A 16078-nucleotide genomic window follows, 5' to 3' on the forward strand; every position below is an offset into this window, starting at 1 on the left:
CTCTAATTCCAGAGACATGTAAAACACACAATCTGTATTACTGGTATTACTCTGTAAATTCTGAAATTGCTACAGTAATCCGGAGTGTACAAGTTGCCATTACAAGATCTTGCTTTTTAGTTACAGGAAACTTAGAGCACTTCTATATTGAGTTCTAATGGATGCTTCAGTCTTAGAGGTACTCCTTAACAGCTTCACAAAACTGTCATTTCTTCCTCCTCCTAACTGTTAAAAGCCATCAGCAATAATTTATTTGGTCACTTGCTGCTCTCCAGAGTTTTTACCTTTATTGTTTTGTGGGTTAATCTGTTTTGGCAGCCTTATGATGAGACCAGTTTGGCATATATTTGTTGCCACTACTAATGACCACCACATTTAGCAAGTCTAAGCAACCCAGAGTAGACAAAAAAGGAAGAGATTATATAGGGCAGTAACTGGAGAAGCCATTTGTTCCCTGTCCTAGGAGGAAATGTCACTGCCTAAAGAAACTCAAGACTGACAAGACATAGATTCTCTTATTTCTATAATCCTAACAGATAACAATACATACAGAACATTTCCTATCAGTGTCAGTGACATTCACCTTTTAGTGCATTTTCTTTTGTAATCAGGATATTATTATTGCTCTTTGGTGCTTTACACTAGGTTTGCATCACAGTCACAGATTTTCAAATCCCAAATATGCAATGGCTTAGTTTATCAGTACAGTATCATAGCACTTACTTAACAGATATCTCTGGCCATGCTGGTAGTCCAGCTGGTCAGTTTACTGTCTCAGTTCAGTCCTCAGCAGGTAACTGCCTTCTTAAAAACAGCAGCACTGCAGTTTATCTTAGAAATATCAATAAGAAACTTCCCTGAGATGCTCCATATCTTTTCTGCCTGCTCATCCCTGGGTCTTTTCCCTGTGACATCTTTGTATCATTGAGTATCCTACTTAGCACTGCAGAACAAGCTGGGTCCTGGACAGAAGCTTGCAGTATCTGTTTTGCACCTATGTATTCACTCCACAGGCATTTTTCAATAAACAATCCAGCAGAGTTTTTAGTAGTATGAATTACATCTGAAAACACATTCAGGCTACTAACTCAAAGAGAAATCAATGGTTTCTACTGGAAGGCTGCCTGAATACCATTGTATGAAAAACAGGCCTGTATGGATGAACAAAACTAAACATAAAGCATACAGGAGGTGAAAGCAGGGACAAGTAACCCGTAAGAAATAGGGAGACAGTGTCCCAGCATGCAGAGGTGGGTTAGAAGCCAAAGCCACCAGGAGCTGACCCTGGCAAGTGACATAAGGTAACAAAAAGGGCTGCTAAAGGTGTATCATCGGCAAATGGAAGAAAAGGGAAGATGCAGGTCCATTGCTGAATTAGGCAAGGGACATCATGACAAAAGACATGGAAAAGGTCAAGTTACTCAATGACTTGTTTGCCTACATGTCACTATTAAGATTTGCCTTCAGAAATCTTCAGAGTTCTGTTAAGATTTGCTTTCAGGAATTTGCCTTCATAGACAAGCTGTTGATGTGTGGATTGGAAAAGCAGACAGTGAGGTAGGTTGAAAACTGTCTGAATGGTCAGGCCCAGAGGGTGATTTATCAGTGGTACCAAGTCTAGTTGGAGGCCAGTAACTAGTGGTGTACCTCAGGGGTCTATACTGGGTCCAGCCCTGTTCAACATCTTCATTAAAAATCTTGATGATGGGGCAGAGTGCACCTGCAGCAAGTTTGCTGATGACACTGGGACGAGTGGCTGATACACCAGAGGGTCATGCTGCCATCCAGAGGGACCTTGACAGGCTGGAGAAATGGGCTGACAGGACCCTCATGAAGTTCAACATGGATAATTGCAAATTTCTGCCCCTGGAAATGAACAACTCCATGCACCAATGTATGTTGGGGGCCACTCAGATGGAAATCAGCTTTGCAGAAAGGGCCCTGGGGTTCCTGGTGGACACAAAATTGAACATAGGTCATCACTGTGCCTTTGTGGCAAAGAAGGCTAATGATATCCTGGTCTGCATTAGGAGGAGTGTTGCCAGCAGGGCGAGGGAGGTGATCCTTCCCCTCTCCTCAGCACTGGTGAGGCCACACCTGCAGTAGTCTGTCCAATTTTGGACTCTCCAGTAGGAGAGAGATGGAGCTACTGGAGAGAGTCCAATGAAGGGCCAGAAAGATGATGAAAGGAGTGGAGCAATTCTCCTGTGAGGAAAAGCTGAGAGAGCTGGGACTGCTTAGCCTAGAGAAGGCTTGGGGGGATCCTATTAATGTATATAAATACGTGGAGGGAGGTTGCAAAGAGGACGGAACCAGGCTCTTTCCAGTGGTGCCCAGTGACAGGACAAGATGCAATGGGCACAAAATGAAATACGGGAGTTCCCATATAAACATCAGGAATCACTTTTTACTGTGAGGGTGACTGAGCACTGATACAGGTTGCCCAGGGACATGGTGGAGTCTCCATCCTTGGAGATACTCAAAAGCTGTCTGGACATGGTTCTGGGCAATCAACTATAGGAGTCTCTGCTTGAGCTGAGCAGGGGGCTTGGACAAGATCACCTCCAGAGGTCCCTTCCAACTGCACCCAATTCTCTGATTCTGTGAATCTCAGGCCTCTGACACCAGTGGAAAAGTCTGGAGCAACAAAAACTTACCCTAGGTGGAGGACAACCAGGTTAAGGAATATTTAAATAAACCAGATATATGTAAGTCCATGGGACCATATAGGATACAATCATAAGTGCTTGGGGAGCTGTCCGATGTCACTGCAAGGCCACTGTTTATCATCTTTGAAAGGTCATGACACTCAAGGAAGGTTCTTGAGAATTGGAAGAAAGCAAATGCCACGCCATCTAGCAAGATGGAGGATCCAGAGAACTACAGGCTGGTCAGCTTCTCCTTGATCACAGGGGGGAGATGGATTAAATAAAGCTGGAAACCATTTCCAAATATATGAAGGACAAACAGGTGACTGGTAGTAGCCAGCATGGATTTTCAAAAATGAAATCATGCCTGACCAATCTGACAGCCTTCTACAATAAAATGACTGACTTGGTGACTAAGAGGAGGACATTGGATGTTGTTTATTTGGACTTCAGCAGGGCTTTCAACTCTTCCATAACATCCCCATAGGCAAACTGAAGATGTACAGACTAGATAAATGGACACTGAGGTGGACTAAAAACTATCTGAACGGCCAGGCCCTAGTTCAGATCCAGTCCAGTCACTAGTGGTGTACCTCAGTAGTCAATACTGCGGACAATATTGTTTCACATCTTAATGATCTGGACAATGGGACCAAGTGCACTCTCAGCAAGTTTGCAGGTGATATAAAACTGTGAGGAATAATTAGTATAGCAGGTGGGTGATACCATTCAGAAGGACCTTGACAAGCTGGAGAAATACACAAACAGGAACCTTACGAAGTTCAAAAAAGGTAAGGGCAAAGTTCTGCTCATGGGCAGGGATAATCCTAGGCAACACTACATGCTAGGATCTGACCAGGACTGGAAAGCAACTTTGCAGAGGAGGACCTCAGGTCCAGGTGGACAGCGTGCTGACCATGAGCCAGCAGTGTGCTCATGCAGCAAAGGCAGCCAACTGCCTTCTGCACTGCATTAGGAAGACCATTGCCAGTAGGAAGAGGGAGGTGATCCTTCCCCTCTACTCAGCACTGGTGAAACACCTCTGGGTCCCATTCTGGGCTCCCCAGTACAGGGAGACATGGACATACTGGAGTGAGTCCACTGAAGGGCCAAAAAGATGATTAAGGGACTTCAGCATCTGTCATACAAGGAGCGGCTGAGAGAGTTGGGAGTCTAGAGAAGAGAAGGCTCATGGGGATCTTATTCATAACTATAAATACCTGATGGAGGGGAATAAAGAAGACAAGAGCTAGACCTTCCACGGTAGTGCCCAGTGGGTCTGGTTAAAGGGGCACAGGTTGCTCTTTGAGGCTGTGGACTCTCCACCCATAGAGATATTAAAACCCAACTGAACACAGTCATGTGCAATGTGCACTAGGTGATTCTGCTTTGAGCAGGGGTTTAAACTAGATGATCTCCAGAGGTCCCTTTCCATCTCAGCCATTCTGTGATCATGTGTGCTTCTGTGAAATATGTGCAGTACATAAGCATGAGAATTTTTAGTAAGGTGCTTATTCATCTTCAGGGAACTGCACTCCACTATGGAAGGGAGGTTGCCCTCCAGAGGCCTTGCTGACCCCACCACTCTGGGAGTGCTAACAGAACCAGCCTTGCAGTAGAGAAGTATGGGTGCATTTTTCCTTCTCTTTTCTCTCCCAAACACATTTTCTGACATTTTAATTTACTTCACAAGTACTACTGTCAGCCAACACTTAGCAGTTAATTCTGTAATAAAGCAACATAGTTGTCATGAGTTTTAGCAGGAAAAAGAGTATTATGAAAATGTGACCTCACGAAGTCTGATACATGACTCAGGAGCTAAGCACTTCCTGCTTCTTCAACATTTTCTCTCTCCATTTTCAAGGGTTCACTTCTCTGTGTCACTGAGCCCTTTAACATCTGCTGAATCAGCAAGTCTTGTATTCTTCAGCCCTAATTTTGGATATGCATTTTAAAGTCTGGAAAGGTTTTGTGTTCCTGTTCCTGGCAAGAAACTCAAGATGTCAGGAGAAGAGACCTTGGGAAGTGGTAATAAAATTCAGGATAGTTTAAAGAGAAGTGACAGGCAAATGGAAATGGCTTGCAATGGAGCTGGGAACTAATTCAACAAAGTGCTGTAGCTCAGCAATTCTACACAGCAGTGACATCACTACAGAGTCTAACATAATCATATTTGTATGAACAAACTACCACGGTGTTGAAAAATCATTTTACCTGGAATACATAATTTTTGGTTAAATGCATAAGTTCACAAAAAAATTTGTGCCCAAAATTTAATTCCTTACAATAGTAATACTAAAAAGGAGATAGACTGCCTTAGTCCTCTAAGTTTGTCATCAGTACCTAAGTACAGCAGACGCTATAAACTGAAGCTGGAATAGGAAGGGAAAGAAGATGGGACAAGACTGCAGAGCTTCCTCCAAGTGCCACCTTTTTGTAGAGGACATTATAATCTGCATCCCCTCTCTCCCCCCCCCAAAAAAAACCCAATTTGTTTTTTTCAGAAGATGTACCATAGTATTGGGTATTGCCGTTTCTCTACCATTATGCTTCAACTGTTAGTACTAAAGACAGCTTTCCCATTTTATTTACTCTATTAAAAAAAAGTAAATCCCAGTAACACAGCATTGGAATAGATATTTATCACACACCATGGGGGCAAAACAACATGAAAACAAATGTAGGTATTTTAGGCTTTTATAAAAAAACAAACAAAAGTAGAAATATTTTTATATTAGCTTGGCATTTGCTCCTTACACCACCCCCAGTTAAAGCAGTGGGGTACAGTGCTGCAGAAATACTTTCCTGTAATGTTTCCCATGTTTCTCAAACAGCACTGCAAAGCATTCTGTACCCAGTGCTTAATGGTTACATCTACGCTAGTCCTTCAGTTGTTTTTTTATTAAACCTTTCTAAGTTCTTCTTCTTTTCTTCCTGCAGTTTCTTTCCTTCTATTTCTTGTGCTTTTTTTCCCCATCTACTTTAGTATCTACTTTAATTAATTTTTGTGTTTACACAGGTACTCTGTTTTCAGCACTGTGTCTATATCTTCTTCCTTTCAAATTTATGGCCTGTTACTTCTCCCTCTCTATTACTGGCTTTTGCCCTCACATATCAAGGCTAGTAAAATTGCTTACCCACAGACTGAATTTCTACTTCACAAGCAAAAAAAGATCCATTTTCTTGGCTCCTTGTATGATTTCCCATGCACTTTCCTTCCCATCTCCCACCCTTACCTCCTCCTGTCACTACACAGCATTTATGCTCTCTTTCCACAAAGCTTTATGAAGGGGCTTCCCCACCTGGTGCTGAGCTGAATCCAGGCAGACCTAGATTAGCTCCCTGAAGAGCACTGCAACATGTCAAGCATAAAGAAAAAGAAGAAAGGGAATCTTCTCTTTGATTTCTTGCATGCTCCCTTCTTTGCCCAGCCCCATGTTTCTCTCAGAGCACACTGTCTTCTAGGGATGTTCTAGGCTAAGCGTTGATCTCTCTGGTCTCTTTCGTACATGAGGGCAAGACCCAGGGATCTGCCTTTGTGTCCTTCCCTTAAACACCTGTTGATCATGGCAGAAGTTATGACTGATATAATTCTACAAGTAATACAAATCTGCTGCTACCAGCAGCTTTGGAGTGGAAAACACAGCATTTCTCATTCACTTTTACCAGCGACATCTTCCTATAACTTGTTTTCTTAAAAGCACCTATAGTCTTTGGATATCCTCCAGAATCAGCACATGCCAGGAGTATGGCTCATCACTTGGCCTCAGTTATTTAAATAAATTTGCTCAGCTTTGTCAACAGAAAATATTCAGTGATAACTCATATTCATTCCAGATTTCTCATCAAGCAAAACCATTGTATCAATGCAGTAAATGAAAGACCATAGGTGAACATACCTTATTTCAACCACGTAGCTATGGTTGCAAGGTTACCCCAGCTGTATATTACTGTCCAGAAGCCTTTGCTCAAAGAAACTCTTTCTCATTTAAAGCAGTAGTGTGCCACATAACAGTGCAACGTATGAAGTTAATGGAAAGACTAGAGCATCTTAGGCACAAACAGAACAAAGCTGTCAAAGATCTCACTCCCAGTTAAATAACAAAGAATGTCATGTCTAAAAAGAGAACAGCAAAAAAAGTTGTAATTGCCAGTTAAACTGTCACTTCAGTCAACTTGGGCTTGCTGGTCAGAACAAACTGGGTGTGAAAGGTCTATATATTTGGTATTGCTCCAGATGGTTTCAGCATTTGTCACTGCATGTACAAGTGGAACTCAAAGCAAGGCAAAAAGCTTTCAGGAAGAAAGGAAAGCCCAGTTCTACTTTAAAAGAAGTTTTGTGTTCCACTCTTAACATAACAAAGACACACACACCTCTCTGGATTTACATCATTCCTATCCATCCTGTCACCCATGAAACACCTTTTACTGCATTCCTCACTTAACTGTATTCTTCACTTTTTTGTTCAACTGGTGGTACCACTGTGTTTGGACTTTGTGCCTGCTCCCACCAATCATACACTAGAAGCATGAAGATAGATTCCCAGAATCCATGATGCTTTGTACAAACTCAGGCTTCTACTTCTTATCTCTGTCCAAGACAGCCAGCTAGGAGAATTGTCCTTATCTGGGAGCAGATCTGAGTTTTGGTTCTGAGGTTGAACTATGCTCAGCAGTTCTCTCTCTGGTCACTCATGGTTCAGCCACCATCTTCATAGCATTTATTCAGCTTACCTTTTCTTTAGTCAGCAGCGTATGGATGAATGTGTAAAATAAACACAGTTTATTGCTCCAGATTACCCTAAGCAAGGGTGAAAGCAAGTCATGAAGGCTTCCCAAATAACCAATAATAAAAATGTTCATGAACTCAAGCACAAGCATTTTTTTTTCATGATTCATTTTATTCCTTCTACCCCTTTTTTGATGAAATCACCTAAAGGCAATTTACCTGCTCTAAGTAAAAGTGTTTGGCACTTGCATTAGCTAGCAAACATCTCCTTTAGGAATATCTTCACAGAGCCCATTGCATTGCTGGGGCCTCCTTTTTAAAGGGATGTCTTCAGTGGGTGTGCCCAGAAGCTGTGGCAGCAGATGTTTTTGACCTAAGTACCTACCATCTGATTATGCCACACCAGAGTCCTGCTGAGTCTGACAATCAGTCTCTCACATGTTTAGGTAAGTCTTGCCTGCTGTATGGAGCTGGATGCTATGCCCATAGCTTTGCAGACACTTAAAATCATTGCTAGACATGGCTGATTTGTGGAAAACACTATCACACTGCAGGCATCCTATGCAGGGCTGAGGAGATCTTCCCACCTGCACTACAAAAGAAACAAAACCCAGCAGCCTACAGTATCTAGAACACCTTTTGATCTCTGCCTACATGGTTAAGCTTTCCACTAATGCTAAATAAACACTAAATCAGCAAGGATGCTTTTAATTTATCTTCAAAGTTCCTATAAATGGCAAACATCTGTTGAATAATTAGGTGCCTAGAAAATAAGGATGTAAAATTACAGTTTTTATCATATAGTCCATATATGTGCTGTCTTACATGTTAATAACCATTATTTACTTTATTAAAACTATGGAACTGATAAATGTGCTTCTGGAATTCTAGATGAAAGATTTGAATGCAAAAAAACCCAAAAACCCAACCCACCAAACAAAAAAGAGATCAAGAAAATCCCCAGATTCTGTTCATTTTCCTAGACTTAAGGATTGGAAAGTTTTTGCATTTCCTTGCCCTGGTGGGATTCCAGTACAAAGGAGACCAGAGAAAAGGATGAAGTAATAATATTCAGAACGCTTCTAACTTACAGTGACAGGCAAATGGAAACAATTTGAAGCAGGACTGGAAACTCTTTCAGCAAAATACTCTAGTTCAGCAGTTTTTTATGGCAGTGACATCATAAAACCATAACAGAAATATCAGGCTAGCTCAAAAAGTTTCAAATACTGTAGTAATAAATACTGCAAATGGGAAGACCCAAGGAAAAGAAAAATAGGAAGGAGAGAGTGAGTCATGAAAAGCCAGCTCATTAATCAAGTGAACAAATGCTGACAGAAGAAAATTTGAAGAAAATTATTCTAAGAAATGAAAGACTTTAAAATGGACTAATTTAACTTTATATGTTACTTACGGACTCATGACAGAGTATAACCTTCAGTGATATTCAGTTATTGCAAATAGTTAAGACTTTTGTGGGACATCTCATTGTGCTGCAGTATAGGACCACAATCTTCACTGCTACCCTCACATCATGGCTGATTTTTGTGTGTATCTACTATAGGCATTTTTTGTTTTCTTCTCAGCTGGTTCTCTTTTAAAAAAAGAGCAGAAACACAAAACCTTCCTCCAGTCAATGGCTCACCAATTCTTAGTACATATTTTTTTCCAAAAATTTTAACCAGTTTCAAGTTGCAGGAAAAGCAGATGTAGACTGTACATGTGTTTTGTTTATATCTTAAAACTAGCACTGCTCTTTGGAGCAAAATCTTCTGTGTGGCAAACTACGTCTTGACTAATCACTAGAATTACTTCTTAAAAAACACAAAAGAAGTTCAAATTGCTTATTTGCTCTATTTAAAGAAAGTGGTTGTTAACTCATTCTTCTTGGATGTCTCCACATTTCCTCAGGATCACACTCCTGTGAGCCATTTTATCAGCATTATAATTTTTCTAAGAGTCTTGAGGCACTGTTAAGCACTGGTACAAAGGCTCCAAAAGGCACTTCTGCGCACATCCTTCTGGTGTTTGGTGAGTGCAGAAGATGCTTCTCTCTGTACTGCTTTTTGGGAAGACTGTTTGGCACCCTTTCCCCCACATGTCCCATGCTATGGTAGTACTCCAAGTGCATGGTCCAGGCCCACTAGCCCCACTGAGTGGAAGGACTGCTGGTTTTGTCCCTTCCTTCACAATGCTGCTTGAAAGGAAACAGGGAAGAGGTGTGGGACCTCCCTTTCCACCCGGGACAGGGAGACACAGGATCTGCACAAGATAACCGGCTGCCCCAACCCAATGAAACCTCAGTTCAGTGTCCTCCTTTCACTCCTCCCAAACCCTGATTAAAACGGCCCTTCCACTTCCCAAAAGCAGCTGGTGGCAGCAAGCACAGCTCTTCTGTGCTGGCTTGCACTGCCTGTTGACACGCTAATCCTCATGCCTCCCCCTGGCCCTCTGCCTTTCTCCAGCTTGAGAACCAGTACCCTGATGCAGAGTATACTCAGCAAGTCTTAGGAAGCCCAACCTGATGTGTTTCCTTCACTCAGAAGATGCAAATGCTCTGTTAAATCAAGTACTGTGAATGGGAAAATGCCAGGATGGGGGTGGTGTGGGTATTTCTGAGGTTTCTGTGTGGTGATTGCTGAGATTTAACAAAGGCAGTGTCTGAAAAGCCGAAGTGCAAGCAGTTCGCAACCCACTTCCCAGCAATGGAACCAGGGAACCTCTTCCCAGGGTAAGGAAGTTTTGGGAAAAATTGGTCCTTACGTTCTTAGGAATTCATTAGTTACGCATTTACAAAGGGACATCATACACGTAGAAATTTCATTTTACAATCAGGATTATGATTCAGACTAGACAAAAGCAAACAGTTGATTAGCACAGACATTCCCATCTTAATCTATACATCCATAACATTACTCTAACACTTTTGTGCTTTTTTTTTTTTCTTTTAATATGATCTCCTTAGAAGGCATATTATTCCTTAAACAAACTAACACAAGTTCTCAAGTTATCTCAGGATAGTTATTTCAAAAGACAATGCAATATTTTATAATAAACATCTATAATCAGATTTTTAACAAAGTAATTCATCATATAAACAAATGAATCAGTCAGACACTAAATAAATATTTGTACTGGTAAGTACTAGCATTTTGCTTATATCATGTAGGACCTGATCCTGCAAGCCCTCTGTATACATCTTTATCCCCACTGAATGATTGGTTTAATTTCTTGTTCTAATCTACTATTTTACTTTGAGCTGAGCAAATACTTTCTGGCCACTAAGTAAAGTAATTGAAACAAGCACTGAAATACATTCCAGCAGACAATTATTTCCTTAGATGTCTTTGTAAATAATTATTTTTTTCCTGTTTATGAAATCATCACAAACATTTATCAACAGGCATTCAGTTTTTGATATTTACAATCTGAGTTGCATCAGTTAGACAAGATTGATCAAGTAAATTGTATGTTCCTTGTTCTTGGCTCTCTTATTGAACAAAGCGTGATCTTTGCACTCAATTTAAAGAGCAGTTTCCAAGAACTATTTCAAAAGTAATACGGAATTTTACTCTCTCCAGACATTTGAGCTAAACAGTACTGGGCTAGGAAGGCAAGTGCCTCGAGAAGAATAACAAGCCGGGAGCTCTCCTTGGGGAGGGCAGACAAGCACGAATTACCTTCTATCTGTTCTCATCTACCACAATTAATACCTTCTCCAAGGCAATGGGGATGGCCTTTTTTAAAGCATACAAAAAGCTATGACCAGCCCTTCAGTTCTGAGTTTATTCACTCCTTTTCAGGGATTCCTTTTTCTTTGCACAGTAAATCCTGAACAGAGATGTACCAGTGAATTCCAATCTCTTAGTTGTTTTTTGAAAGGAAACACAGAAGGAGTCAGTTACACCTGAAAAACTTACAAACTTAAATTCAGTAATTGCTTACTTTTTCCTGCCCGGCTCTATTTCAGATATAGTCTGAAATCAAGGGTACTGAGGTTATTAGATATACCCACTGCATTCATTTAAGTTTGGTTGAATTCTGATGGTTTCCTGGATGCCTTTGAGTGCTTAGCACAGCATAACATGAAATGTTCCAAGCATGTGGCAAAAATAACAATGATTGTAACAAATGGCTGCCTGAACTGAAAAGAGGAACATATTTTGAAATGACTCTGTCTCTATATCTATCTATATATAGGGATACACACACACACATACACACCCCCCCTATATAAACATTTCTCTAAAATACCAAAATTGATTTTATTATTTCTTACGTTGGTATCATTTTAAATACTTTACTCCATAAATCCACAATATGACAACTTCAGGCTGTCCAGAGAGATAAATCTTAACACAGTCTTATAACCTCCACTAATATAAATATATTGGCAAGGAACTTTGACCAGCAATAGTAAATTTTGTAACTTAAATAATTATGCTACAATTATTTTAATTTTAATAACAAATTGCTACTGAGTACCAATATTCATGGAAAATGTAAAAGAAAAGATATAGCTTTAAGTTCTAACGCTGTATCAAGTGCGGCTTTATGAAAGGAATGTAAAAGAAAATTATGTATTAAGAGGCCCATTCTAAAAAGAGAAACAGCAACTTACACTATGTGTTTCAAAAAAAGAATATTGTATGCCTGCACTTTATTGTAAATGACCATGTTAAGTCATAGTTTCTTCTTGCCTGCAAATGAAGGATGTTGGTTCACAAATCTTCTAATGTGTACATGAGCATTTGATTAAATCCTGTTCCTTTTGAAATTAAAGTTCATTTACACTTAGAGTGAACAACAATGAGAAGTTTGTTATTATAATAAGACATTTAAGGACCTTGGTAGCCAGTACCAGTTGTATTTGCAAGTAGCTCCTCAGGTTTTCTTTTTTTTTTTTTAAAAAATAAAGGTACAATCATAGTTATTCATTTACTTTAAAAATTCAAAAGATGACGAAAAGTAGCGTTTATACATATAAGTCCTCATATAAATTATAAAACTCAAGTTTATCTTATAGAGTTCCATCCCCAGAAGAAGCATAAAGCACTTTTGTGGTACCTTCACCAGTAAATATTTGTATCACACCAAATCTGAGAAATGCAACAAAGATGAAACTGCATCCCAAAGCCAAGAGAACATTCTTCTGATGCAGTCTATTGTGATGGATATGCTCCATGGGATCATATGATTGCTGTGACTTGACTGAATTTCAAATAAAGGAAATATGAAGGAATTCACCTCACCAGTTCAGTAGGTATAAGAAACATCAGTGAACAGCAGACTCATCCCATTTGAGGTCAAAGGTCTTTGGAAGACAACGAGGAGGGAGTTTAAAACTACGACAGCAAAATCAAATAATAACTACAAGAATGAGGTAAACTCCCCTAAAAAGGCCAAATAGGCTGAGATGTCAGGAGAGAGTTAGATTGTACCTGACCCCCAAATGTTTCTGTAGCCAGAGTTCAGCGAGCTGCATGGTGGAGGCAAACGTACTTGCTTTGGACCCTAAGCACATTTTATATTGTTTTGGATCCAAACTGGGGTCACACTGAACTGGATGAAAAATATGGACGACTCCTACTTCCTGACTTCTGAAAGCCTTCAAACCAGATGTTATCACTTTAGTAAAGAGGTCTACATCCTCAAGTCCCCAACCTTGAATTGAGGTATCAAATCCACCAGCAGTAAGTAGATCACTTTTGTAAATACAGGTAATTCCAAATCCATACTCCCTCCAAAATCCAGTTCTTTTTGTGAAAACAAAACTATTGTCAGCTGGAGGGTTGCCTCCATATATTACTTTTGGATCATATTGGCTAAAGATGATAGGGTAGTAAACCTGTTCTCCCTGAATAGTGTTCTCTCTGCACCGCTGGAGGAAGTCCGGTGTGAATACCAGATCAACATCACAGAACAGCAGCAAAGTGCCATTGTCAAATCGAGATGAGGCCATTTCAAGACCTAAACCTCTAGAAAACTTTCCTGCCATTGGAATCAGGGTCATATCTGCCTTAGGATACTTAATGCTGTATTCTTTCATTAGTTCTATGTGTTTACTGGAGTCTTGGCCTGACTCAGAACTGAAGAGAATTATTGCCAACTTTACATTCTGCTTGGGAATCAGACAAGTCTTCTCAAAGTTACCCATAAATCTTGAGAAAATGTCAAATCTTCCTGTGAGAGGGACAAGAATATGTATTTTCTTGTCACTGCGTCCCACAATGTCTTTGGTGCCTTGGAACGATGAGGAAAAAATCTTCAAAGAATTTGAAAGAAAAGAGAAAGATTGAGTGTCAGTGTTGGTATCCTCCAGCAAGCTTCTTACATCCAGCTCCTCTGCTTCTTTGAAGAAAGGTTTGCTAAACAACTGCTGAAGGTAAGCGTGGCGTCTCACCGGAACCGTAACTTTCCTTCCTTTGTGCCTTTTGTACAACAGCAGTAAATCCAGGATGTACTCCACTCCATGCAGAGGGTCCACCCTGCGGTAGCCATACTGTATTTCCTTGAAATCAATAAGCCTTCCTCTAGACCTAGAGTTCTCATTTATCATTTCCATGACTTGCATCACAGTGTCATCCAGTGCAGCCCGCAGGATGCTGCTCAGGCTCTGCCGGGGTGGCTGGTTCTCCACCATTGAGTAAAGAAATTTTCCTGTCAGGAACTCCCACTCAATGACTTCATCCCTTTCACGTGGCTGGAAATGATTGAAAGATGGCATCACTCCCAGTTGCTGATCTTCCTTATTTACTTCACTGTTACTGAGCTTGCTCATCAGGGCACTTTCTCTATGGAGCTGGATGGTCCGATAGCGCAGTTCGGAAATTTTGCGACTCAGTATGTAATTGTGCAGCCTGTATTGGTAGGCTGGTCTTTTGTTTGGATGAAGTGTTATGGCTGTGTGAATCTTGCTGTTGTGAAGATCTTGAATGTAACCCTTGCGGTTGTGTTCATAGTTTTCATGGAACAATTGCTGCATCTAGAAAGAAAGAGAGAGAAAAAAAGGGAAGACTAAGTGGAAGTGCTTCTACCCACAAAAAGACCCACATTGGTACTGTGAATCATTACCAATTCTTACAGAACATGGCTATTTTTAGGCACAGAACTTTAAAGTATTCAGTATGAATTATTTACACTGTTTTGGTCTCACTCTAAGTACTGTCCCCAGTAAGCAAATATTGTCCTCTAACTAAACAGAAAGGCAGATATGTTGGGATTATCTTTACTTCATCTAACTGAAAAACTAAATGAAACACTTAACTGAAGGTCTGTAGGTAATATTTCTGAGTTCCCAGGTGCAGGCTGAATGCTGCTATGCATGAAACACTAAGTCTTCACCTACATCTAAACCTTTATTAGCACAGATCCTTACTGAAAGGTTACCAACACTGGTATGTTTTTCAAGACAATCCTGGATTTATGTCTATGGAGCACAAAGCTGCTTGTATTTTCTATGGACATATGCAAATAGATTGTGCTACTTAACATTCAAAAACTGAATGGACATAATTTCAACAAAACTATTTTTTTCCTCATGTGGACAAAGAATTCAATGATTTAAATATAGCCATTGGAATATGTGTGTTGGCAGGGATACATGTAATAGAATACATCAATTAAGCTATAGATCATGCTAGTAACTCACCCTGAGTAATTTCCAATGTATTTCTGTGGCAAGAAAAGATATTCTACTTCTGTCAAATCAGTAATTGTAATATCTTCTAAATAGTGAAGAGATACATTTTATGGTTGAAGCCCACGTCTAGCATTTAAAGTATCTGGCCTTGATACCTTTCTGTGCTAACAGCTAAATTATGAGCAAATCATAAAACTTTCTCTGACTCAGTTTTCTCCCTAAAAGAAAACTTAGCTCATTATTAATTTAATGTGATGAGTATTTATTCTTAAATGGGAAGGAATATGGAGGAGTAAAATATTAACATCATAAATACATTTAAGACCCACTGCTCTTTGCTAAGCTAACACCTACTAACTCCAGAGAAACAGAATTATTTCCCATGAGTAGCAGATAAAGAAGAGGCTGCTTTTTTTCATCTGCAGACTGGTCTGTAATTAATACATAAGGAAAATATGCTAATTAGAAAACGTTCAAGGACGTGTTGTAAGCTTGAGCTATAATCAGATTTTGAGATGAGTATTGAAGTTTATCTTTTATACAATGAGGAAATCAAGAGAGGTGAGGTCTGATGACACAATGTCTCAAACTCAAAACATTTAGCTCATTTTACTGCAATTCGTTTCACAACAGAGGTTTTGCTACCAGAAGTAATATTAAGCATAGGGCAATAAATGTAAAACAACTCCTAACAGAGCTAAGAACCACAACAACTATTGAAAATCCATTAGCATGTACAAGAAATACACATTGCCATATTTAGAAAAACAGAATTTTAATACAAAATTTCAAGAATGTCCCTCCCACTCCATTCAGACCCCAAACGACCCTGCTTGAGCAAACATAGCTACTACCATCAGTCAGGTCAGCATTTTTGAGGCTACAGTCATACAACATGGAGAAAAGCAACAGCCTAATTCTGAGAACTACCTTAAGCTATCTTAAATCGGCCTTTAGTAAAACAGATATGTCCGTTATATTAAAGCGAGGGTGAGCATGAAAAAACATACATTGTTACAAAATGACTCAAATACTCCTTATTCACAGAACTCCTACCTA

The 16078-nt window shown here is 39.9% G+C and overlaps 1 protein-coding gene across 2 annotated transcripts in view; it reads right to left on the minus strand.

Moving 5' to 3' along the window:
- Nucleotides 1-11640: 11640 nt before the first annotated feature.
- CHSY3 (chondroitin sulfate synthase 3) overlaps nucleotides 11641-16078 on the minus strand; it is a 156926-nt gene continuing 152488 nt past the window's right edge. For both annotated transcript variants that reach the window (XM_010567966.1, XM_010567965.1), the window contains one exon: nucleotides 11641-14362. In XM_010567966.1, coding sequence (XP_010566268.1) covers nucleotides 12797-14362 — 1566 coding nt within the window. In that variant the 3' untranslated portion in view covers nucleotides 11641-12796. The remainder of the gene's footprint in view (nucleotides 14363-16078) is intronic.

This window comes from Haliaeetus leucocephalus, unplaced genomic scaffold (assembly GCF_000737465.1).
Source record: "Haliaeetus leucocephalus isolate CR32 unplaced genomic scaffold, Haliaeetus_leucocephalus-4.0 Scaffold233, whole genome shotgun sequence".
Taxonomy (NCBI): Eukaryota; Metazoa; Chordata; class Aves; order Accipitriformes; family Accipitridae; genus Haliaeetus; species Haliaeetus leucocephalus.